Here is a 26622-nt window from a genome sequence, read left to right as displayed (position 1 = left end):
CACCCCAGGCTCTGTCTAAAAGCTCCAGGGATGCTACCGCCTCATAGCTGCAGGCCATTCAAGGGCCACCAGCTGGAACTCTGGGATAGGAGAGAAGAAGAACGAGAAAAGAAAGGCAACATCCTCACTTTCCAAGCACCCCTCGCCTCCGGAAGAGGACAGACGGAATTATGGACTAACGGGGAATAACTCCCCTTACCACCCTACCGCCAAACTCCAGCCCCCACCACGAAGAACGGAATTCGAGAAGCATCTCACCTGAGGAGAACTACACTGTCGGACATGAAGGCTCCAACAGTCACATCTGAAAATGAGAAGTTCACAGCATTCAAAAATGTGTTGAAGCCCATCCCACCCGCCCCCCCCGCCTAGGTCCACAGCCACGGGGGCCCAGCACTGAGGTCAGAGGCCCCTGACAGCCTTCCTCTGGGCCATACAAGAATCTCGTAAAAGTGAGAGCCACACTGTCCTGCATGGTTGCCCGTCAGCAGGTGCGGCTTGTCGAGACCTTGAAACGTGGTCAGTCTGAACTGAGATGTGTAGGAAATGTAAAATACAGACCTGTAAAATTTCAAAGACCTGGTGCAAAGAACATGAACTAGCTCAAAATTTTTTACATTGATTATCGGAATTAATTTCACCTATTTCTTTTCATCTTTTTTTATATAATTCCCAGAATATTTTAAATATATATGTGGCTCATGTTATGTATCTTTTGGACACCAGTGAACTAGAGAGATGGGTATTTGGGACTAGAGGACCTGGAAAAAGCTCTAGGTTCTGTAGAACTTGTGAATCATCTCTGCTCCACCCCTCACTCTGTGACCTCAGAGGTTCTCAGGGTGTCCTTGTCTGTAGTAGGGACATAATTATCCCCAGTGTCTTCTTCAAAATCTGATGAGAGTTCATAACGTCTAAATCAGAAGACCTCTGTTAAATATTTATTAAACACAAAATTAAATAGTTGTTAAATATGATAATTTTTAAATATTTAAGTACATGTTAAATATGTTAAATCATATAGTTACATCTGAAAATTCATGAAATACTTAGTACACTACAAACCAACCTGCAAGTGTTAGCTGGTAATGTTTATTCTTGGATAACTTCAATTTAGGAAATATATATTCATCCAAGAACTCTCTGCCTTTCTTCCCCTCGAATACAGACTCCTTAGTCCTGGGATTCCCATTACCGCCTCACAGAGCCAAGCATCTGAATCCGAGAGAGCCTGAATCCCCATGTCTATACAATACTCTCATCAAGGAACAAGAAACAGCAAACCCATGAACTGTAGTGCTGCTAAAATTTCTGTACTTGGGTGTGCTTGTTAATTTTGCTGTTTCCAATAGTCTTTTTGAGTTGACTAGATATTTGAAAATAAAAGAACCAGGGCAATTTGTCATTTCTTTTACAAAAAAGGCAAGGAATTCACACGGGTCATGAAGTGTGAACACACCTACTCATAGTGCGTGTGCAGAGCTGAAGGTATGTCCCCTCCCACCACGATGTGGTCTCTGGCCAGTCCCCTAAGTTCTCTGTGGCTCAGTATCCTTCTCAAGTGAAGGACACTCTGTCTCTACCTACCTGCTGAGCTAACCATAAGATGTATATTACATGTGGGAGCATTTTGCGTGTATTGAACTGCTAAACCAATGTAAGGTATTATTTTGAGGTGGCCACAAATTACCCCAAATGAGAACAACTGCCTTCTCCCACTTACAAAGACCCGTGAGTGTCCACAGGAACAAAAACTTCGACAATGACCCTTTCCTATTCCTTCCTCCTAGCTCAGGAAAGTCACAAGAAATGATCAAAACTGCTGCCCATAAGAAACTACAAGAGTCCGGTGGTGCCCTTGTCCAGGATCGCACTGGATTTCAGAGATCCTTCGGAGGCGTTTTAAGTGGAAAGAAATACTTCCTGCAGATAGCAAGATGATCTATGGTTTCATGGAAACGTTTTCTGGATTCCATGATGGTTTTGGATTCTTTCAAATTTCCTTCCTTCCTTCCTTTCTTCCTTCCTTCCCTCCCTCTCTTCTTCCTTTCTTCCTCCCTCCCTCCCTCTCTCTCCTTCTTTCTTTTCTTTTTCTTTCTTTCTTTCTTTCTTCTCTTTCTTTCTTTCTTTCTTTTTCTCCCTTCCTTCCTTCTTTCCTTTTCCTTTTCCTTTTCCTTTTCCTTTTCCTTTTCCTTTTCCTTTTCCTTTTCCTTTTCCTTTTCCTTTTCCTTTTCCTTTTCCTTTTCCTTTTCCTTTTCCTTTTCCTTTTCCTTTTCCTTTTCTTTCAGTAGGCTTCATGTTAGCATGGAGACCAATACAGAGCCCAACACAGGGCTCAACTTCACGATCCTGAGGATCATGACCTGGGCTGAGCTCAACAGTGAGTCAGACGCTTAACCAACTGAGCCACCCAGGTGCCCCCTGGATTTTTTCTAATTCTTATCTCATTTCCTCACCTAACCACACTGCATCCCCTTCAAACACCAGAAGGACCATCATCCCACTGCCCAGTCAATTTTACCTAACTGGACAACACTTGGGATTGAGGTTGGAAATCGTGCATTTTTATTCAATTAGCCTCAACCACCACAAGGCATTCATTAACCCTGAAGCCAAGGCAGGCAGCCTTGAAGGGTGAAGGTCTGTTGTGTCCATCAGGGAGAGGGCATGGTTTTCTTTTCTGCTCCAAATTTTTTTAATTTTCTTGCAGGGGCTGGGAGGTGGGGAAGGGATTGCTCAGCTCCTTTTTCCCTCTCAAGAGTAAGAAGCCTCTTAATACGGGTAATTATTGAGCAAAACATGAGTTTTTGCTAACATTTTCAAAGTGGACAGTGCTTTTAGAAAGAGCTGCTGCCACAGAAATCACTGTTTTTTGTTTTCGTTTTTCTTTCGTTGTTTCCTTCGAAATCACTGTTGCAATCCACCCTTGTGGTGCTTAAACTCTTCAGCACAGATCATTCTAAAACCCCAAAATAAACGTCAACACCTTCAAATCAAGCACTAGGCAAAGCATCCCATTCTACTGTGGGAATTTTCCTGATTCTAAATAGATGTGGCCACTGCTTACCAGACTGGAAATGACTCTACCTCAAGCATTTATGCTCGTTTATCTCATTTGCCTTTAAAGAAAAACAGCTTACCAGGATAGCCATTTCCATCCATATCAATGCCTCCTGATATGGACTGACCAAACATCCCCAGAACCGGACTTATCTTCTGCCCCGACAGTTTCTGAAACAGATAATAGGGAAATTGAGTCGCCGGACAGGAGCACAGTCATAAATAAGAACCCAGGACTGTTCTGTGCAGCTTCTGTAGGACACTTGGTCCTCAAACTGTGAAAACAGAAAACTGTAGTCCTAATTTGATCACGGAGTTCTTAGCGTGCAGTTGAAGACCACACACTCCTGTATTATTACTTGCCTTCGTCACATGTCATTGTTTAAAAATGTTTCCAAGCTCAGTGTTAATGAAAACTCCACCTAGACTGGTGTGTAATGTTTTCACCTGCCAAATGAAGTTCGAAACGGATGTTTACTTCCATTTCCAACAGAGGTTCTGTTTTGTTTCCGCACAGGTAGAGCTGGCTGAATTTTTTTTTTTTTCTTTAAATATTTATTTATTTTTGAGAGAGAGGCAGAGCACAAGCGGGGGAGGGACAGAGAGAGAGGGAGACACACAGACGGAAGCAGGCCCCAGGCTCCAAGCTGTCAGCACAGAGCCCGACGTGGGGCTCAGACTCACAAACCATGAGATCGTGACCTGAGCCAAAGCCGGATGCTTAACCAAATGAGCCAGCCAGGCGCCCCAAGCTGGCTGGAGTTCTAAGAACGTGTTTTCCTTAGATCTCTCTACCCAAATATGCACCAAACATGGAACACCCCTCTGCTCATGTTAGTCTTTCCCTAAGTGGACAGACCACTGGTGCATCTAGCTGGAAAAGAGGGCCACAGGGAAACCGCCACTCAGTCAAGTTAACCAGAAGATCTACGGGTTCCTGAGCCTCACAGACAGGATGAAACAGTTCTAGCTAGTAAATCTGGAGCTCCATGGCCCTGAACCTTCCTACCACAAACGGTGGGAAATGCAAAACAGCAGAGGAAGCCACCCTCCTCCCTAAAAGGCGGCCCTGTGGAGTTCACAGCTCTACCGCCAAGGGGCATCTGTACTGTTACTCAGCTTAAGGATGAGTAAACTTAAGTTAACTCAACTTACGTTCAACTTATGTTCACACAGGACTGCACTGGTTCAGGACCCTTTACGACACAACCAAACCCTTTCATTCGTTTGGGTGGCACAGTTCCTCAAAAGATATCACACTTCCTGAATCAGAAAAGTCCCATCCCCTGGGATCTGGTGTGTTCCTTCTTCCCTTTGTTTATACGGTCTCTTTTGGGAGGCTAACCTCCCAGGGCCCTCCTTGTGGATGATAAGAAAAATGCTTTGTTTTCATGCCATACAGCAAAATCCCTATCAGAACCAGGTTTACAGATATCCAGGGGCTCTCTAAGGACTCTCTTTCCATATCCTTTTTCCTTATTGAGTCATCCTGCGGAGAAGTCATGAGAGTGGGGAGAGGGAGTTTCCATAGGATCCACAGACGGAGACGCCGGGGACCTTCCCCGACCCCTCCCGGGAGCCCATCGCTGCAAATAACCCTCCACTTGCCATCTTCAGTTAAGCCATCCAACAGAAAATACGTGAGCATCAACGTACGAATCACAACAGCACAGCACACACTGAAGAAATGTTTCTTGCTAACAGGCAGAGTTCCTCATCCCACATGACTCTGTCTAAACAAACATGTATGTGTGTCTCTTTCTCCAAAGCCACTTTTTGAAGGCCACCGTCTCAGCTCCGCAGCCCAAGCAGGCTAGCAGCGGCTGGTCCCGGGTCTCCCTTTCTAAGCTATGTTGTGGCTGGGACGAGGGGGAAGAGTGAAGGGGTGGTCCATCTGGGGGTGGCGATGCAGGCTTAAGTTATCCCACAGACATCTGCAGGCCATTATGCCATAAAGCCAGGAAGATAAGTCTGCTCAGTGCTAATAACCCTAAATGAAAACCAGGAGCCTTGGAAAACCTCTGCTTGACCAGGTTTACGTGCAGTGTCCTTACTAGCAGGAGAAAGATCACACGGGCCGCCATGACATGCCCAGGGGACTCTCAAATTGAGAAAGGCACACAAGGATCTTAAAATCAACACTTTTCATGGTGAACTCAAGAAAGAGGAATGAGTTAAAGAGTAACGCGGACAAACTGCAGCCCTGATCTCACAATTTATCCGGCAGAAATAATACCAGTCTGGGCCAAAGAAAAGCAACTCCTTTGCCCAGAGCTGTTTCTGATTTCTTCCTCCGGTTCACCAGCACAATGCCTGCTCTGTCTGGACCCCAGCCCTGAAGAATCTGTCGTTAAAGGATTTTTTTTTTTCCTTTTAAATCAGTGACCTTATCATATACATATTAGCGGCTTAGAAAGGCATAAGCAGAGTTGTATCTTTCCTTTTTTTTTTTTTTTTAAAGTGCCCCAAACCACTTCTCTTTGTCAAAGCTAATGAGCCTGCCAGCCTGCTGACAAAGGCAGGATGGGTCCAGCTGCTTGCTGATGCCTGCTTCCGACTGAAGGCACTCCACGCTAACCACAAAATCCGTACTTCAGTTCTCTGTAGGGATTCCACCCAGCAACAAAACAAAACACTGGAGGAGGGAAGCAGGGGTCTCTGACAGGTTGCCTCTCCCTGTGATTTGCTTCCAAGGTCCAGGAACAAGCTTCCAGGAGGATGCGTGGAAAGTGACCCCGGCAACTGCCCGAGGACACAGTTCCCTGGATGACTTTCTGCTTGTCACATCGGGAAGAGGGTCCCTGCCTCAGACTACAGCAGCCCGCACCGCACAGACGCGGCCGCCAACCTGTGCCCAAAGCTCTCCTCCTCCTGCCACATTGGCTGAGTCACCTATGAGCTTATTGCCACCATTGATTGCCATCATTTCTAGTGAAAAGACGGTGGTCCGGGTAAACCCATGCCCCTTGGAGTATGCACGCCTCACAAGCAAAATAAGTTTCCTTACTTCTAAGTTTTCCAAGCGAGCTTCCCTGAGTGCTCCTTCCTCCAGTGTGGAGTTGAGGGCGTGGTTACAATAAAAGGTTTGGGAGTCAGACTGGCAAAGTTTCGGTGGCCACACTGCCATTTACTAGCCGGAGACCCTGGACAAGCAAAGTCACCTCCCTGGGCTGGACCCCTCATAAAGAAAAGGTGGAAAATAAAGATACCACCTCACGGGACTACGACAAGGACTAAAGAAAAGAACAGGGCAGAGTGGTCCCTCCTCTCTGCGCTCCGTGTCTGCTGCTATGGCAGCCACCGAGCTGGGCCGGCCCCAGCAGAGAGGGTGCTGGAAGCTGGCGATAAATCAACCCTCAACCCTTAATCAGCTCACTTGTATCTCCTGCAAGAAGAACAATCATGAGTGCATGGACTGAACTTACACTTGGGCACTGCCTCTTTTTTTTTTTAATTTTTTTTTCAACGTTTATTTATTTTTGGGACAGAGAGAGACAGAGCATGAACGGGCGAGGGGCAGAGAGAGAGAGGGAGACACAGAATCGGAAACAGGCTCCAGGCTCTGAGCCATCAGCCCAGAGCCCGACGCGGGGCTCGAACTCACAGACCGCGAGATCGTGACCTGGCTGAAGTCGGACGCTTAACCGACTGCGCCACCCAGGCGCCCCGGGCACTGCCTCTTAAAATCAACTTGTAAAGTCTCTTTCTTACCTTCATGTACTTTAGTGCATGAACAGGCTTTGACGCTTTACTAACACCTCACTTGTAGAACATTTTATGAGAACATGACTCCGTTAAAAGTTCTGTTTCCCTAGCGATAATCAAGATACGAGGCAAGCTTCTTCATGATGGGAAATAGAAGCAGGAGTAGGAAGCGGTGAGCACATAAAAAGCGCTCAATAGATCAATATTTGCTGATGGGAAATTTCTCGACTTGTGCTCAGTCCCTTTCTGTCACTGACCCACTCCCTGGGAGAATAACACAGGCCTGTGCCAACTCTAGACACAGACATCCACAAATACCCTGACGATGCTTCTGTCCAAAGAGTGACTTCCTTTTTTCCCATGGGCTGGGCTTAACACCATCAGCAAGATTGAACACCCAGCTGATATGGCAAAAAACCAGAACTCAAACCACTTCCACATTCCCAAGTCTGGCGCCCAAGGCCAGAGCTTTGACCAGCTCATTTCAGTGCCGTTACAACCATCAGCCCCGTGAAAGCTTTCAAGCCTCCTCTTCTGTGGACCACTGTCTCTCTACATTATATTTTACAATTCAGGGTGCCTAGGTGGCTCAGTCGGTTAAGCGTCCAACTTCGGCTCAGGTCATGATCTCACGGTTCATGGGTTCGAGACCCGCGTCAGGCTCTGCTGACAGCTCGGAGCCTGGAGCCTGCTTCAGATTCTGTGTCTCCCTCTCTCTGCCCCTCCCCCACTCACCCTCTGTCTCTGTCTCTGTCTCTCTCTCTCTCAAAAATAAATAAACATTAAAAAAATTTCTATTTTGGGGATGCCTGGGTGGCTCAGTCGGATAAGTGTCCGACTCTTGGTTTCATTCGGTTCAGGTCATGATCTCGCGATTTTGTGAGTTTGAGCTCCAAATCAGGCTCTGAGCTGATGGTGCGGAGCCTGCTTGGGATTCTCTCTCTCTCTGTCTCTCTGTCTCTCTCTCTGCCCCTACCCCGATCATGCTGTCTCTGTCTCTCTCAAAAATAAATAAACTTTTAAAAAGTTTATATTTTACAGCATATTCCTTTGGCTTGCACCGACGGTTGATAAAGGAGTCACGAAAAAACAGCGAGCCTCTCCCTCATCTTCAATAAATAACTCTAACTGGGGGGTAAGAATTTGGATGTAATCTTTCACACAGGTAGAATGCATCCCCGAATGTGAGCAAACTCGGGAGTCTCTGAATAGGTTTTTAGTTTTAATAAGCAATACCAATTGTTTCTCTCTTTCACTGGAGGGTGAGAAGGTTGGAGGTAGGAACCGTGTTGTGTTTTCCTCTGTACCCCGGGGTGTGGTATGGACTACAGGTTCCCTATGTGTTTGTCAGATGAAGGTGTGAACAGTTCGCATGTTATTCTCACAGCAATTACCATTGAGTACTGAGGGACGATCCCACTAGCGTCGCCGTGATAGATATAGACGGCCCCCGAAAAGTCATCCTCCTTGGGTGCACCAATGGCCACATCTGAGGGGAGAAAAACAGCTATGGGTTAGAAAGCCACATGGAGTACTGTAAGGACAGTTTTCCTCATTCCTGCCCTCACGTGGGTCCCTCTGTACCAGAAATTTCTTGGTTGTTGGTTGCTCAGACATTAAAGTAGACCCACAGTTGCTTAGCAGGAAAAAAAAAAAAAAAAGTAGGAAGAAAATCATCAAAACTGAGAAGGGTTTAGTTCCAGAAAAGTTCCGACCTCATCCTTTCATAAAAAAAATCATGGACCCATCCAATAAAAAAAAAAAAAAATGCAAATATAAACCACCCACCCAAATTTCTGTCAGACAGGGGACTTCCATAGACTATGGTTATTGCATAATTGAGAGAGTCAACTGTTCCTGGAGAAGGGACTTGCACAAAATGACATTCACTTCCCCCCAATAAAAAGAAAAAGAAAGAAAAAAAATCAACGTTACCCTCACAAACTGACAACCCCTGGAACAAAGCCTAGATCTTCCTGACTTTCTTCCCTTTGCTTCTAACAAAAGTCATGTGTTTGCAGAAGCGAGGTCAAGGGTGAGGGGCACGCGCCCACAGGACCTCAAGCCGAGGTCCTCTCTGGCCGGGGCATGAGGGGTATCAAAGGAGCCTGGTTGTCTGGCCTGAGGCAAGAGCTGCCCCCCCCACTTCCGCCTCAGCGTCCCCCTAGCGAGGCAGCTCCCCCACGTCCCGACGTCTGCCTACCACATACACAGTAAGCAGAGGCACCAGACAGACCAGAGAGAGAAGCCAAGAGACCGTGAAGGAATCTGCAGTCCAGACAGAGTGGACATCAGTACCCACAGCCCGACCCTCCCGGCACGGACGCATTCAAATCCGTCCCCTCGCTGTCGCTCTCGGGGCTGAGAAGGTCTAACTCCCTCCTCGCTCAGCAACATGGCAGAGCCTCGGACACAAGAAAGGTTGGTGGTAGGAGGGCGCGCGTTCAAACTTGTCTGCAACAAGCCAAAGCACGGTGGGCTCAGAGCCCGGCCCCGAGTGTCCGCACGGAGACCATCTTCTCCAAAGGGCACCCCCTCCCCATAGGGGCCTCCCAAGAGGGGCAGGTGGGCCCAGGAGCACGCCTTGCCGGGGCGAAGCCAGAGGGCAGGTGTGAGCTCACTGACCCGGGAAGCCATCGTCATCAAGGTCGCCCAGGCTGGCGATGCTCTCCCCAAAGTGTGCGTTGTAGGTGCCATCACCACTGAGGGCCAGCTGCTCCTCGAGGGCTCCCTGGGAAACAGGACGGAGGACAAAATGGAAAACACAAACAAAAACAGAACCAAAACAAAGAAAAAACACAATAAAACCAGAACTTCAAACGCCACCCCCAAAGCACTCCCATCAGCGGGAAACACCCGGGCATAATCACGGGCACCCAAACTTCTCTCTCCTCGTGGCAAAAGGAGTCCCTTTCACCTCTGGCCAGAGGGTCTCCCGCAGCCTGACGCCTCTTAGAGGGAAGGAGACGGTCATGTTGGCCGATGACTCCACCTCCCCCTTGTCCTGACACTCTATAAACCTGCCTGCCTACTTACACACCTGTCCCTACGGCATCCTCTAGCTGCCCTTACCTTTCCTCCCCAAAGTTGTTTGACACGGGCAAGCGCATCTCTACTTTTTTTGTCTCCTGCACCTTTCGGGGCAAGTTTACAGAGCTGCTTTGCAAGGTGCGTGTGTTAGTCATCTTGACCGTCATGATTCAGAAAATCCAACACCCAGTAGGTCTTGGTCAGGGGGTGGGGGGTGCACACAGCCGGGCCCATCAGCACGTGTGGCTCAGATTTGGATTTCCTGAGCGAACACCCACCGACAGAGGGAGGGAGTCAACGGTGGCGACAAAAGCCACCTGAGGACACACGCTCTGCCTCCAAATCACTGACGTGTCAGTATCAGAGTATTAACACACAATCTGATATCTTCAGGCGGAAGAACTTCGAAATCTGCCCCAGGGCAGAAGTACTCTGGACCCACTGCACACCCTCAAGCCAGCCCAGGGAGTATCTGGCTTCACATCACACCTTCTGACTCTCCCCACTCTACAGATGAGGAAACTGAGCCACCCGTTTTAAGGTCCTTTTCCACATCGCACAGGCTAGTAAGGGGAAAAGCCCAGATCCAGGTTCCATCGGACTCCAAGGCCATCGTGTTTTCCACTCCTCTGCACTGCTTCGTAATCGCTCATCAAACAGGGAGAGGCCCAACAGGTCGAAGAATATCTCGGTGCTCAGCACAACCACCGGGCATTTAGGATACACTGGTTGGGGGGGGGTGGAACGTATGGGTGCCGCGTGTCGGGGGGCATTCTCCTGCTCCAAGATTCCTCGTGTAGACACTCTCCAGCTGGCTGCTGCGATGCTCACCTTACTGCCTGACAAGTTAATACCTACACAAATGTTTCATCCTCTCGCAAACGCGGCTGGGCAGCCGCTAAATAAACGCGGATGGTCTCACCTGTATCATGACCACCTCACCTCTCCCTACACGTGCCTGTCCCTCTCCCTTAGAACGTCAATGGGGACGCAGGTGCCAAGCCTCACGGCCACAGATGCCAGGAAGTTATCTTGGCTCCCAGGTTTTCGATTCGCTTTCTCAAAGGGTCTGCAAGCATCCAAGACAGCCCAAGGCTCTAACGCTCGCTGGCTCCTGTTCAAAAGGCTGTCCTTTCTTTCCGACATCTGCCCGCCTACAGTTCAATACCACAGCCCCCTCCGACTGGATTAGTTACCCGATTGGGATAACGAGCATCTGGGTCCCTGCTCAAAAGTACATTTTTACCGATTATTTTTTTTTTTTACTATGTATTACATTCTTGCTCCTTGGATAAAATGAAAGCTAGAAATCTACCCAAGCCCCACCACCTACAAAGATCTGTTGTTAACATTCTCTATGTATTTTGCGTACTTTTACCATTTTGCGGGGGGGGGGGGGGTTGTTTTTTGTTTTTTGAGAGAGAAAGAGAGCTTGCGTGTATACAAGTGAGGGAGGGGCAGAGACAGAGGGAGACAGAGGATCCCAAGCAGGCTCAGCACTGTGAGCACAGAGCCCAGTGTGGGGCTTGAATCCACGAACCACGAGATCATGACCTGAGCCACAATCATGAGTGGGCTGCTTACCCGATGGAGCCACCCAGGTGCCCCTGCATATTTTTCAAGGTTGTTTGTACAGGCAGTCTTTATCGCTCTTTTCACTCATTAGCCCATAAGCATTTTCTCACGTTTGCTCAAAGGCTGCTGGTCACAAAATTGATGCATTTCACTCTCTTGTTGAACATTCTTAATTCTAGATGCTGAAGAGACTCTGCTCTCTCATTGGTCTCCTGCCTCCATGGGTGCACTGCTCCCCCTCCTCCCCGTCCCTGTCCCCCCAACCCTCCACTCAGCGGCAGAGGGGCAGAGGCACCTTTCTGACACCTTCACACCCCTTTCAAGGATCTGCGGAATCAGGGACATAGGGATCACAGCCCTTGGCCACTGCACTGGCCCCCACCCGACCCCCGATGCTGCACTAAGGGGGCCTGCCGCCCCACGCCTCAACCTGCTTGCCGAGCTCCAGCCCACCCCTGCCTGTGTGCCTGACTGCTTCCCCTTCTTTAAGAGTCTGCCCAGCCACTGTGTCCTCCAGGAGGCCTCTCTGCCCCCCTGGGCACGTGTCTATAGACTGCCAGGGAGCCAGCTGGCCCACGTGCAAGTCCCAGCCCGCCGCTTCCAGTCGTGTGATGGGGGGCAGTGGACTTGACTTCTCTGGGCCTCGGCTGCTTCACCTGAAAAACGGGGACCCCTGACACCATGCGTACGTTACACTGAAATCATTTCTAGAAAATAGGAGGAACGGTTTCAGGTACGGGGTCAACACTCAAAATCAAATAACAGGGGTGCCTCGGTGGCTCAGCAGGTTAAGCAGCCCACTCGTGATTTCGGCTCAGGTCATAACTTCGGTTTGTGAAATTGTGAGACTGCTTGGGATTCTCTCTCTCCCTCTCTCTGCCCCTCCCCCGCTCACGCGCACAAACGCACTCTCTCTCTCTCTCTCAAAATAAACAAACATTAAAAAGAAAAATCAAACAACAGACATCAGACCTTACCGTTTTTCTCAATCCCCGCGCATCTGCAGTAATCATGCTGCGTATAGCTTTCCATTAACGGAACGCTGGGTTCTCTGACGGCAGGAGGCAGGTCTCTTCTCCTCCCCTGGGTAACGGGGCCCAGTGCCCAGCCCAGCGGGCTGTTCAGTCACTCCTCGCTGGCCACGTGTCCCTCTCCCACACCCGTCCACCTGGCACCCAGCACTGTACTCACATTTCCTCTGTTGATGTAGACAGTGACCTGCCCCTCGTCCCTGATCTCAGAGAACATGGGGGCCCCCACCAGCAGGTCAGAGAGGCCGTCCGCGTTCAGGTCAACTGCGCATAAGGAGGAGCCGAAGTAAGAGCCCATCTGCAACCAAGTTGAGTCGCAACAAAGCGTTCAGTGTCTGCCCTCACACAGGAGGCCCTCGCTTTCCTCCAGCCCGCTGCTTTACAAACACTTGCTCCCAAGCGCCCCACAGGCCAGAGGGCCCCGGGGAAGTGGGGAAGCGCCTGACTTCCCCGGCTGCCGGTAGCGGGGCCGGGCCCCCGTCCGCGTGACCGCGAAGCTAACCGGCTCGGAGTCCCCCCTCCGCGGGGAGCCCTACCAAGCGGAAAACAAGCGGACCGGTGCGGGGAGAACAAGGTATGGGTCTTAAAAGTGCAAGCTGAGGTTGCGAAACGGATTACAACCATAGTAAGAGCGCCTCGTGTAACAGACATGTGACAGGGCCAACCGAGCGGGAATATGAAATTTCATAACACAAGGCAAGCGTGAAAATAAATGCTGCACGGGGAACTAGGTTCCCCTCTCCCAGGCCGGCACGGAGCTAAAGCTAACCAGGAAGGCGTGAACTCCAGTGGCAGAAAAAGGTACAACTCACAAAACTAGTTAATGGATAAGGGAACACGGGTTACACTGGCCAGTCTTGGATCGTAGCTGAATTCAATACCTATTCCTATAAATCAGGGGCCTCCAACCCAAATGCCAATGGGATCCAGGAAGGTGTCGTAACAGGTGTAAGAACAAGTAACACTGTAAGTAGGCTGATGGGTGACAAGGGACACCTGGCTTGGAACCAGCTAAGGAGGCCACTCCCACCTAGCTGAAGTCCACTGCCCCCACGAGGGAGGCTGACCCCGAGAAGGCCGACCTTCGCGTTTTTCAAGAGAAGCCAAAGGTCTACAATGTCATTTGAAGTGCCTACTTTTAGAACGCGGGCAACGAGTTCACAATAAAAAAAGAACAAACAAACATACCGGCAGGCCCAACAAAAGAATTTATGCGCTGCATTCTTTCCAAAGGCTGCCGGTTTGCAACCTCTGTTGGAAAGGAAAAAAAAAAAAAAAAGCCATTCTTTTAAAATAAATGTTTTCAAATAAAAGGGCTCCAGCTCTGCTGATGGGAAGAAGCATTCTCTTTCAGTGTTGGGGTGTGCTGCAGCCGCCCCGGGGAGTGTGAGCAGTGGAAGGCACCCTGGTCTACTTCCTGCAGTGAACCCTGGGGCAGGGGCCCCTCCCCAGTCACAGGCTGAGGCCCACTTGTGCTCAACCCACCCCACCCTGCGACCAGCCATTCCCCAAGGAGAAGGGTGTGGGGAGAACTCAGAGTCAGGCAGAGACCAAGCAGCCGGCTCCAATTCCGTGGCTTTGCCAATCACTCTATCTGGACTTTAGTAAAACAAACAAACAAACAAACAAGCTGGAAAGGCCCGGAGGACCTGGCTGTTCGCCCTGGTTGAGCCCCAGGGGAATGGTTAGTCTCATTCCAATGGGCTATTTAACTTGGCATCTTCGTCAATGTTCAATCAGAAATCCCTGTACGTGAATTTTCCTAAGTTTTGACATACAAACACTTCAGATACCCCGTTAACTCAATAAAACTCCTATATGGCAGTGGTATGCTTTGGGGTAGGTGTTGCTTGATCAGAGCTCTCCCAGCAGTCTGGAAATGTGGAGACATGTGTCTAAATTAACACCTGGATTGAGCACATATTGGTGATTTCTTAGGAGCACTATACGAAGGATGTCAACCAATAAAAACCGGAATTTGGGGGTATTTTTTTTTCTTACGATGAGGTCAAGAGATAGGGTTGCCTGACCGAATTCTGGACGAACAAAAGCAGAAGTGGACCAGTGGTGGACTGAGTCGGAACCCTCCCCCATGTGTGTAACTCTGGACACAGGGGTAAAGAGCTACAGACATCCCTTGAAAGCCTGCGGTCACGTCCTTTCCCTCTGAAATAATGGAGAAGTCAGACTAGAATTCCTGGTTTCTTCTGGCAAAAAAGCAGAATAGGACATATAAAGAGAGTAATGGCATTTTTTCAAAATCAGGAAGCGGACGGTGGGGATCAAGGTAGAAACCAGAGAAGTGGGAAGGAGAGTGAGAGGCAGAAAGGGAGGCCCTAAAGCCTGAGTGGTGAAAGTGAGGGCAAGAAGAGCCCTCACGAAAATGACAGGGGACACGGCCATGGAGCCCTTCAGTCCCCTCCCAGGGAGCCCCAACACATCATCAGGACATCCAAGCAGACACGAAGGCCAGTCTGTCCTGGGACCCCACGTCATAAAGTCCTCGGGATGTGCGCACAAGGGGCTTCTCAAATGTTTACCTCTCCCACCGCCCACTCTGAAATCTGTGGCCACAAACCTGACCGTGACCAGTCACAGATGGGTGACCAGGTAAGTTGTCATCTGCACTGGGAGGTTTTTGAGAAGGAGGGGGGGCACAGTTATAGGCTGTTAATAACGCCAGGCTGACTGGCATTAACTGGGCCTGCCCTGGGCACAGGCAGCAGGCAGTGGTTGGGAGTGGGGGGTCGGAGGCAGCAGGTGCAGAGGCACAGGTAGATCCTGAAAACTGGGTGACAGATGTGTTCAGCTCCACATGCCACTTCAGAGTCCTTAAAGAAGAGCAGTTACGTGAGGGGACGGATGTGTTAACTAACCACACTGTGATGTCATAAAAGATGCATGTACCAAAGCATTGTGTTCAACACCTTAAACCCACCTAATGCTACATACATCAAGTATATCTCAACAAAGCTAGGGGTGGGGCGTCCTTTAACGTTGTGCTTTCAAGCCCAGGTAGATTTGAATGGGCGGGATGGGGGTCTGGCTTTCCCACAGTAGGCACACTTACCCGTTTATTTTTAAGAAAAATATAAAATGGTAGGAGCATTCACACCCTACTTGCTCTGTGGGGCTCTTTCTACCACAAATGGCACAGAGTTATTTCTTGTCTAACTGTAAGGGGTGCTCGGAAAAACTTTTTTGCAGAATTGTTCACCGTCCTTTTCCAGTGTTGTTGCTTTGGGGTTTTGGAAATGTTAAAATAACAGGCCAGTGCGGTTCCCAGGGGAATGCAGAGCTGTTCTCGGGGAACTCTTCACAAAACTGACTTAGTGATGCATTTTTTTTTTTACTGAAAAGACTATGGACAGTTCTATACTAAGTACACACATTAAGGCTGTTAAAATTGAAAAGAAAAGCGGGGGGGGGGGGGCACATAAGTGGCTCAATCGGTTAAGCATCTAGCCTCAGCTCAAGTCATGATCTTGCCACTCGTGAGTTCGAGCCCCGCATCGGGCTCTCTGCTGTCAGCTCAGAGCCTGCTTCGGATTCTCTGTCTCCCTCTCTCTCTCTATCAAAAACAAACAAAAAATTACAAAACAAAACAAAAAAAAAACACATTTTTTTAAAAAAACTGAAAACCAATTTCTACTTGTGAGTGGGATTTGGGGACTGGGAAGATTCGTCACCAGCACAGTATGTAATGGTGCCTGGAACAAAGCAGGTCTAACCCACAGGGGGACCTGAAATGGGCTGGGGCATGTGCCCCGCCCACAAAGGAAACAGTCATTCTCCCCACTTTTATTGAGGGCAGTGGAAGGTAAAACCACCTTCCACATTCTCCCACCTCCTAGAATCTCCCTCCCAAGTCCCAGGTGTCCTGTGCTTCCTCCCGAAGCCCACAAAGCCTTCTACCAACACAAGCCTCCAAATTATCCCCTGGCCTCCGAGCCCAAATGTGTGCGTCCCAACAGCAGCCAGTCTCAATAGTCCTGCTGATCTAAGCCACACTAAGGTGTGCAGGACGGAGAAGCCCATAAAAAATGTTGCTTATTAGTCAAAGGATTCTCTACCTGCCTTAATTTCAGACTATGGTACAGTGCAATGGGAGCACGCAGGAAATGGAGAGAGGATTAGGGCCAGGACCAGGAAAAAATGACACAGGCAGACAAACCTCGTCCAGGACTAATTTCAAGCCAGCCTTCCCAGGCGATTTCTCTTTCAAGGTTCTCAAAGTTGCTGAGTGACTTTCCTTTGGTTTTTCTTTGCGTGCATCACCATAGTCCTTGTGGCAATGGTGATGCGGGGGTCAGGATGGGAGGGGGTGGGTGGCCCTGGGCCAGTGACACAGGGAGAATGAGAACAATCTGCCTGATGAGTCCATATCATGGGTTTGCCACCGTAGTCAACTGCGTCTGAGCTCTCTGGGGTGTGGAGCGTGTAGGCATAGAAGAGACAGGCGGATGAAGGGGCAGAGAAGTAGAAAAAGGCAGAGACAGAGCGAGCAGTAGTTCTGATGCCTGTCTAGACTATGAAAACCCTTTTAAAACTCTGTGACGTAACTTGGTCCTGTACAAACTCACCTTGCTACCTGTCTCCTGCAACAAGCACGAATTCCACAATCTGCAGGTTACACACGGTGCCGAGGTCATAAAGGGAATTGCATGTGGAGCCACCATACTGACTTAGGGCGTGGATAGGGCCTTCCACCACTTTTCTAGAAAGTGAACTGATTCCCCACATGATGACATCTCACAAGCAAAAAGACGACACTAGTACCAAGAGCCTCACCTTTTTACCTGATGCCTGAAAAATCTTAATCAAGGTGCCCGATCTTCGATCAGCTCTAAAAATATAAACCTAAGGAATGAAAAAAAAAAATTGGTTAAGACGGAAGCAATGACCAAAGGTACTTATCAGCACCCTCCTGAGAGTCCTACTTAAATGGCCAACCAGGCACAAGGCATCACAAGCTTCAGTTGGCTGATAATGAGGAAGTCAGTGGGCCTTGCATTTTACCAACTCTGCGAAAAGAGTGTCCTTCAATCCTGGGCAGAATTCACCTCCTCTGCTCCTGGACCACATCGTTTATGGAAGCCGTGCACAGTAAGTCCCGAGGACCTTGCAAATTACTAGTCAACAATTCACCTCTTAGATAAAGTGATTTTCTTCCTTGAAATATTTCTTTCCTTCCTAGGAGTTAGAGCTGTCACAGGTACAGCATTGAAAGACAGAGGGGTGGAAGGGAGAATTTTAGACAAAGCAGTTTTCCAAAGTGATTCCATAGAACACCAGAGCCGGGAGATCTGCTCGGGTAAACAGGAATTAAACATTAGGGGCGCCTGGGTGGCTCAGTTGGGTTCGAGCCCCACATCAGGCTCTGTGCTGACAGCTCAGAGCCTGGAGCCTGCTTCGGATTCTGTGTCTCCCTCTCTCTGCCCCTCCTCACCCATGGTCTGTCTGTTTCTCAAAAATAAATAGACATTGAAAAAATTTTCTTATAAAAAAGGAATTAAACATTAAATCAACGCCTCTGCTGCAGGACTTTGAGAGCCTTTAGTGTGCACATTAACACCATGCATCTCTACCACAAAGAGGATCACTGATATGGAACTTCCCAAGTGACAGGACTATGGAAGTTCTTTCTCAAGGTGCATCTTACGGGAACAGTGTCCCTTGAGAACTAGGGTCAGGGACCCTCCTGTGGCGTAAGCAGCCACCGCCTTAGTGAGAATGTGCTTGTGCCCTTGACCCCAGAAATGATCAACCACCAAAATCCTGCAGACCAGAGGTCTGTTCTAGTGTCCCTGGGAATGGGACAGTCAGCAACTTTATCAACTACGCCCAATTTCCCCAGCAACTCTCACATGATCCGACTGAAAGAAGCATTTTCAGGTTCTTTTTTTGTTAACAGAATACAAGATTCTCTCTGTCTGCCTCTATCAGTTACAAATACGGTTCTCGCCCTAAGACTTGACTATCTTAAGGCTATCACAAGCCTGAAAGGAAAACAATGCGATTAGATAAAAGTCCTTGTAACTGGGGAGAAAAGGATGCACTGAGGCATCCGCATGGCTGCGAACCAGGAGGTAAGCATTTTTGCCAACATTACAGACATGCCTGGTCACACGCACACGGCGTCTTTCCTGAAGGACATTAGCAGCGTGGGGACAGTTCTTGGTGCTTCTTCACTCTACCACGTAGAAGAATCATGTGATCTTAAAGGATCTGCTTCCTTCTTGCACGACTCCCCCTGCTCAGTGCCCTAACATTTTATCTGGTTTCATTTTCAAAGATCCTTTCTTCCTGGCATCACTGTTAGTAGGGAGGGAGGGACACTTCCAGAAATGAGGGCTGAGGCTCCTAACTCCTGCCCAGGAGCATGCAGGGAAATGACCCTCATGCATCAGTGAAGCCCAGTCAGCTGACCACACTGACCTGCTGGCTCAAGGCTCCAATTAACAGTGGTTCTGGCCCATGTGGGCCTCTCTAGAACCCAGACCCCACTTCTCTGAGCCCCCGGACATATGGCCAGACTCTATTCTAGGTCCACCCCATGGGCTCAGGTCCAAAGATCATTCCTTTGTTCAGACTTTTCTATCAGAGAACCCAATGTATTTGTTAAAAATGCAGGTTCCAGACTCATATAGACCTACTGGACGTAGATTTCCCATACCCTGGAGCTAAAGAATCAGCAAGCATGGTTGTTCATATTCTCAGTCCCCCTGAGGCCATGATTCCCAAAGCGACTCAGACAGCCCTAGATCCAGTCTAGGTCTTTCCTATACTCTGGGCAAATCCTTTAGGAAAAGTGACCCACATATTCCCGGTCCAGCCTTTGGGCTGAACTGGTCTTGGCTCTAGAACACTAGGGAAACAGGCCGCCTCGGTGGCTGTCGGTTGAGTGTTGACTTCAGCTCAGGTCACTATCTCGCGGTTCGTGGGTTCGAGCCCTGCGCTGGGCTCTGTGCTGACAGCTCAGAGCCTGCAGCCTGCTTCGGATTCTGTGTCTCCCTCTCTCTCTGCCCCTCCCCCGTTCACTTGCACTCCTTCTCTCTCTCTCAAAAATAAACATTAAAAACAAAACAAAAAAACCACCGGGGAAATAAATACGCGACCCTAGGCCCCAAGATAAGTAAAATCCCAAAGATACCCAGGACTAGACTCGGCTCTATTAAGTCAAAGTCAAGATTGGAAAGAGCTTGGCAGAGTGGACAGTTTGAAGCTGGAGGGCGCTGGACGCCATTCACTTGGAGGATGCCACGGTGCCAACGGTTGGTCTCGACAGTCTCACACACACGTAGTCAGCTGCAGAACGCAGCCGAGATGAGAAGGGGCCGGGAAGGGCGAGGTCTGGGAGCAGCGGTCACTCTCTGATTCAGCTTTCAAGGCACACTCACAAAAGCGGTTGGAAGGAGGCCGACAGGAGACTCACGATGTCACCCTTTACCTGCCAGCCATCCAGCAGGGCATTCGGACCGAGTAAGTGACAAACCTCTACGACAGGGGCAGCACGCTTCCCCCTCAGGTCTGGCCCCATGCTCTCGCGCAGACTTTTCTCCTCACCTTCCCGACGCCTTCGTCCTGGGGGGCACCTCCCACCACGTCGGTGGTGGACGGGCGAGAGAAGGAGCCGGCAGTCACTGCGTAGCCTGCAAAGGGCGGACATTAACCAAGGAGAGGATGAGACAGGGCAGAGGAGAAAAAGAGCCACCAGAGAAAAAAGGGTCTCAAGCATCCCTTAAATCTGGACAGTTACGACCCAGCTATTTTTGGAACATAAGCCACCAGGGAACAAACAGCCGTCAGTCTTCTCACATTGAAATGGCTCATCTCACAAAAAGTCATGTTCCCCAAGACATCAGGGGCAGGAAAGAGTGTTTTCTGAGGGTCCTCTTTAAAGCAGGTACTGTGCTAAATACTTTATACCTGCTTTTCTCTTTCTTTTAAAAATGTTTGTATGTATTTTTGAGAGAGAGAGAGCAAGCACAAGCCAGGAAGGGGCAGAGAGAGAGGGAGAAAGAAATCCCAAGTAGGCCCCACACTGTCAGTGCAGAGCCCAACGTGGGGCTCGAGCTCATGAACTGTGAGATCATAATCTTAGCTGAAACCCAGAGTCGGATGCTTAACCAACAGAGGCACCCAGGCACCCCTGTTTTTTCCTTTTTGAGATAGGAGTTTCATACAGTGAAGCACATACACCTGAAGTGGAGAACTCATTGAAAGTGGCCCCATGTACACAGCCATGTGACCACCACCCGGAGTGAACAGAAGCATAGAACTCTAACCAGAAGGTTCCCTCCTACCCTCTCAAGTCAATGCCCTCCCTCAGGCAGACACCATTTGGATTCCTATCACTATATATTAGGTTTACGTGTTCTAGAAGCTCACTTAACATCACACCTGTGACGTTCATCCAGACTGAGTGTAAGAGTCGTTTCTTTTTATTGTCGAGCAATGGTCCACCGTATGAATAGGTCATAACACCTTTATTCTCCCGCTGCTGGGCACCTGGGCTGTTTCCAGTTGTTCCCACTTTACTCCAAATAAAGCTGCTGTGAACATTCCTATGCATGTCTTTGGACGCCAGCATCTTTTAATGACACAGTTCTATGAGGAAGGTATGATCATGTCTTCCCTTTTACAGAGGTAGGAACTGAGACTAAATGTGGTTCAGTAACATGCCCAAGATAACCTGGCAAGATTCAAATCCAATCTGTGCATCTCGAAAGCCCTTGCCGGTAACCACTATGCCACCCTCCCTCCTAAGAGAAGGCAGAAAGAAGATGACAGTGGGTGGGTGGGTGGGTGGATGGATGAGGGAAGAGTCTGGACGCAAAAGGAGCCTAGAAACAAAGGCAAAATTTGTCTGAGCTTAGTCTAAATGTCTCCTGCTTCGCAAGCAGGCTGAAAATTCTCCTTTAGCTAGCATATATTCCCAAACCTTGTCCCCACATTTATACCCTAATGCTGTGATCACAGGCTGTTTGGATTTTGTGATGACACCCTATTGTGATCAATCCTTATTGACCACGTGGCCTGACCACATTACCTAAGAGTATTATGCGTGATCGCAAAGCCTCGAGTGACCCTTGAAAGCCTTTCAGCAACAAGGGTCTCTGGTACACAGGGAGAAGCCACGGGCCCTCAAGTTCAAAGGACCTATCCCAGACCCTAAAGCCAAACCCAAACCAAGCTCTCTGCTGCCTTCTCTCCACTCTCCAATCTACCAAACATACGCTGGAACTCCCTGCTGTGTACCAAGCACCCTATCAAGTCCTGGAAACGTCAGACCAACTCCCTACCTCCAAGGTGCTCCCAGCCGAGTGAGGGGTCCATACCAGTGGTCAGTGCTGTCTCCACAGCCCAGGAGGCAGCTCTGCACTGGGACTCTGGGCTCTGAAACCACAGGTTTAAGACCCCCACTCCGCTCTTTACAAGCCACGTGATCTTAGCAAGTTGCGTACTTTTCTGTACCTCGGTTTCTCTGCCTACAAAACGTGGGTAATGATAGTTGCCTCGTATGGTTGTCTCAGGAATTCAAAGAAATAGTATCCAGGAATACCTGGATGGCTCAGTCAGTTAAGTATCCAGCTCTTGATTTCATCTCAGGTCATGATCTCTTGCTTCATGAGACTGAGCTCCGTGTCGGGCTCTGTGCTGACAGCATGGAGCCTGCTTGGGATTCTCTCTCTCTCTATGCCCCTCCCCTGCTTGCACTCTCTCTAAATAAATATTTTTTTTAAAGAAAAGAGAAAATAATATCCAGAATGATAGCTTTCAGGACATGAACTAAGGAAAAGAGCCACATAAAATCTTCACGCCCACAAAGACAGCCTATCTCTTGGTTGTATCTATCTTCTTTCTAAAAGGTTAAAAGAGCTGAGAACAGAAGAGAAATCTTCTGAGCCTGTGGTTCACCTTCAGCATTACCCTGCCATCCATCACGCTAATTATTGCTTCTTATCATTTCTATTTTCAACTGCTGTTGAGACCGGGAGGCGGAGGCTGTACCCAAAGAAACGCCATGGGAAACCAGGATTCTATTGCACTCATGTTGTATCTGAACTTGAGGAACGGCTCAAACAAGAAAATAAAATGTCTGCCTCCAGCTCTGCAACGTGAGCACGGTTCTAATCCAGAGCCCTCCTTTGTTCTCTCCCTGTTGGGTGTGAGGCTCCACGTGAGGTGCCCGGAGGGAAAGTGGACCGAATTGGAACAGCACCCGTAAAAGCCAATAAACCCTTCTTTCCCCCCGTAAAGCAATAGTGTGTGAGCTTGGCGAGAATCGCTCCCGTTTCCCCTTCTCACCTGTCCACGTCCCTGAGCTACTCACCCAGGTACGTGTACCGCCTGTTCATGATCGCTTCGTCGTTCAGCTTGAAATAGGTGTTGTCCGTAAGGTTTAGCACCTTGACCGTGCCGGCCCAATAAAATGACCCTGGGGCACCCATCACCACCAGCTCCTGCCGAAGAGAGACCCAGAGGTGAATGCGGAAGGAAGCGGAAGAGGGAGTGCAGGTGAGAGCAGGGAGAACCACAGCCACATCAAAGAACTCCATGAAAGACGCCTCACACCCCGGCCTTTCTTTCGCTGAGCAATAAAAATGACTTCAGCGGGTCCCCTGGCATGACGGGATCCACCAAACACCCAGGGTCGGCAGGGATACAGACGGGGAGAACGCAGCGAGGTGACGACAGAGTGACTCACGTACCAGGTCCCTAGCCCACCCCCGGGTGAGCTCACGCACATCCCCTCACCTTTACGCCTGCATCAAATGAGGAAATGGCATCACTGCACATCCTTATAAATCACAGAATTCCAGGAAACAGAGCTCGTGAAAAGACAGCACCCCCCTCAGCATCTTGGCCACCGACCCCACCTCCCCCACGCAGAGCGAGGAGAAAACAAGTGACCAGAAGCATCTCTGTGCACACTGTGCACCAGCACTCCGGGGAGAGCCCCACGTCCTCGCTCAGGACGCTCTTCCCAGGAAGGGCTCTGAAGCTCGCATTTGTGGCTGCTGTGACCCACTGCGAACTCACGACAGAAGTACGAGGGCAGAGAGGTTAAGGGAAGGACAGGGACTCGAGACAGCAGGAGACAGCACTGCTATTAAAAACAGACCCAGGGGGCACCTCGGCGGTTAAGCGTCTGACTCTTGGTTTCGGCTCAGGTCGCGATCTCACGGTTTGTGAGTTCAAGCCCTGCGTCGGGCTCTGTGCTGACAGTGTGGAGCCTGCTTGGGATTCTCTCTCTCTCTCTCTCTCTCTCTCTCTCTCTCTCTCTCTGTCCCTCCCCTGCTCATGCTTTATCTCTCATTCTCTCTCAAACTTAAAAAAAAAAAAAACAGACCCAGAAACACAGAGACACAGCCGTCTCCAGCGTTTGGAGTGGGGGCAAATGGCCCTGCGCCCTCGACGGGGCCGAGAGCAGGTTTGTGCTACAAAACCACCCAATGAGCAACGCTGATGGGCATTCCAAGTGCTCCCAAGTGATGTACCTACCTAAGGGGGTCAGCGTGGACAAAGCATGGTTTTACCCACAAGAACAGGCATCATCACTGTGCTAAAGAAAGTTGGACATGACCTACATGTCGAACAGCGGGGATTCTAAATCATGGCACATCCAATTCAACAGAATCCTGCAGCAATAAAAACACTGTAGATCTGATAGCACTGGGACAGAATCACAAAGTGCTACGTTAATAAGGACAGGCCACACAATATACAGTCAATGATCACGTTTTATAAAAGGAAAAAAGATGCATACAGGAGCAAGACAGAAAAAACAAAGACGAGCAGCATAAGTCCCAAACGTTTATGGTTTTTTCCACTGGGTGATAAGGATTACAGGAATCCCTCCCTTCTTCCGGCACTTTTTTTTTTTAAGTTTATTTATTTATTTTGAGAGAGAGAGAGAGAGAGCACGCAAGTAGGGAAGGGGCAGAGAGAGAGGATCTGAAGCCGGCCCCACCCCTGTCAGTACAGAGCCCGACGTGGGGCTTACACTCAATGAACTATGAGATCATCACCTGAGTTGAAGCCAGACGCTTAACCAAGTGAGCCCCCCAGGCGCCCCATCTCTCTCTTTACATCTCTCTCTCATCCCTAAAATTTATTTTGTTTTTCAAAATTCCAGAACAATGACTGGACACTGACAAGGAAGTCCCCTCCCAAAACGCCCACTGTGTTCCAAATGGAGCACACAGTGTGGCCGCTGTAGGCAGGGTGGTGCCCACTACAGCGTTGTGTCCACTGGATGACCCTGGCTGAGGCCGGCCTGCCTGCCTGCCTGCCTTCCTTCCTTCCTTCCTTCCTTCCTTCCTTCCTTCCTTCCCTCCTTCCCCCCTCCCTCCCTTCCTTCCTCTCTCGCTTCCTCCCTTCCTCCCTTCCTCCCTTCCTTCCTTCCCCAACGGGGAACGTCATCTCTTGATTACATTTTCCAAAGTAGCTACACTGCACTAAGAATCAATAAAAGTTATTTTCCTAACAAAATCATGAATTTTTCCTCCAACAATATGAAGCACCTGCGATTACATATGGAAGCTTCTGCTAGAGACACAGACCAACAAAGTCCCTTTGAATGGCCTTCCCTGGGGAAGGTGACACGGAAACGTACAAAATGCTTTAGACAAAAAAATTCCATCCAAAAGGGTTCGAAGACAACTTTAACAGAAACTTCTCAGCTGCACAAAAACACCAAAGGAGAGGGCCATGCAGACACTGGAGACCAGACACTCCAATGTCATCAAGGCCTCTTGCTCCCAAGACACGGCCACCCCTCCTTTGGCCCTTAGGGTCCCCCACATGCTGTCCTATTTCAGAAACGTCCTTCCAGGTTGACCCCCCTCTGCAGAGCTGGCCTCAACACTGTGGGCGCCTGGGTGGCTTAGTCAGCTGAGTGTCTGCCTTCGGCTCAGGTCATGATCTCACACTCCGTGAGTTCAAGCCCCACGTCCGCTGTGTGCTGACAGCTCGGAGCCTGGAGCCTGCTTCCGATTCTGTGCCTCCCCCTCTCTCTGCCCCTCCCCTGCTCATGCTCTCTCTCTCAAAAAGAAACATTAAAAAATTAAAAAAAAAAAGCATATCACTTTCCACACTCAGAACGCATCACTGAAAACACACAGGTGGTGGTACTTTTATTAAGTCCCACCCCCTGTACTCATCTGTGCTGTGCAGGGACTGTGCTAGTTCTAGAAGGAGTGTTAGACAAATGATCAGTTCATCAGAGGGGAGAGCCTTTTTCCTTGGGCTTGAACTCGGAAAGGAAATTGGAATCGGTGTCCCAACACACAGGCCACGGAAGAACATAAGGACCAGTATCCCTGGTGCCAATCGCACACACCATATAACAGCTTTCTCTACCTGCAGCCCCTCCTAAGCCAAAGCCTTGAGCACCACCAGAGACCCCCATGAGGCTCTTTAGGACACCAGGTGGTAGGCACGTTGCTTTCTGATGATTTAAAATCAATCCAGCATCGGGGCCCCTGGGTGGCTCAGTTAAACATCCGACCTTTGATTTTGGAATCAGGGGCCCAGGTCACGATCTCACAGTTCGTAGGATCGAGCTCCACACCGGGCTCTGCGCTGACAGCACAGAGCCTGCTTGGGATTCTCTCTTCCCCTCTCTCTCTCTCAAAATAAATATTTAAAAATATATATTTAAAAAATAAAATAAAATAAATCCAGCTTAAAGACTCAGAACTATATGTCTAATATATCCCTGCACCCACCCTCTCACAAACGTCACAAAGAGTCTAAGAAGGCAATCCCTCTCCTCAAAATCCTTTATTTTTTGTTAACGTTTTATTTACTTTTGAGAGAGAAAGAGAAAAAGAGAGAGAGAGAGAGAGAGAGAGAAGTCACGAGCAGGGGAGGGGAAGAGAGAGAGGGATACACAAAGCAGGCTCCAGGCTCTGAGCTGTCAGCACAGAGCCCGACACGGGGCTCGAACCCATGAGCCATGAGATCATAACCTGAGCCAAAGTCAGACGCTTAACCGACTGAGCCACCCAGGCACCCCATCTCCTCAAAAACCTTTAAAACCAACAGCTCTTATCTATCTTGCCTCTCCTCTTTGTGTTCATGCCTCCTTCTCCCTTGGTTCAAACTAGATAACCTGAAGCTGAGCCTGGGACCCACGGGGAGAGGCAGGATACTGTCCTCCTGAAACTCCCTGGATTCGGTTTTCCCGGTCACCAGGGATGGCCTGCGCCCT

At 49.3% G+C, this 26622-nt stretch overlaps 1 protein-coding gene across 1 annotated transcript in view; it reads right to left on the bottom strand.

The window, feature by feature from the left end:
• Positions 1-26622, bottom strand: part of ITGA9 (integrin subunit alpha 9) — a 345722-nt gene that overhangs the window by 272765 nt on the left and 46335 nt on the right. The window contains exons 6-13 of the mRNA XM_047099700.1: positions 22738-22867; positions 19968-20053; positions 17193-17261; positions 12562-12699; positions 9391-9496; positions 8160-8254; positions 3141-3231; positions 259-304 (exon numbers count right to left, since the gene is read on the bottom strand). Coding sequence (XP_046955656.1) covers positions 259-304; positions 3141-3231; positions 8160-8254; positions 9391-9496; positions 12562-12699; positions 17193-17261; positions 19968-20053; positions 22738-22867 — 761 coding nt within the window. The remainder of the gene's footprint in view (positions 1-258; positions 305-3140; positions 3232-8159; positions 8255-9390; positions 9497-12561; positions 12700-17192; positions 17262-19967; positions 20054-22737; positions 22868-26622) is intronic.

This window comes from Lynx rufus, unplaced genomic scaffold (assembly GCF_022079265.1).
Source record: "Lynx rufus isolate CCGP_SWC_20201006 ecotype Redwood Valley unplaced genomic scaffold, mLynRuf1.p SCAF_5, whole genome shotgun sequence".
Taxonomy (NCBI): Eukaryota; Metazoa; Chordata; class Mammalia; order Carnivora; family Felidae; genus Lynx; species Lynx rufus.
Note: the sequence above shows the minus strand (reverse complement) of the source record. Positions and strands in the feature narration are given on the sequence as shown.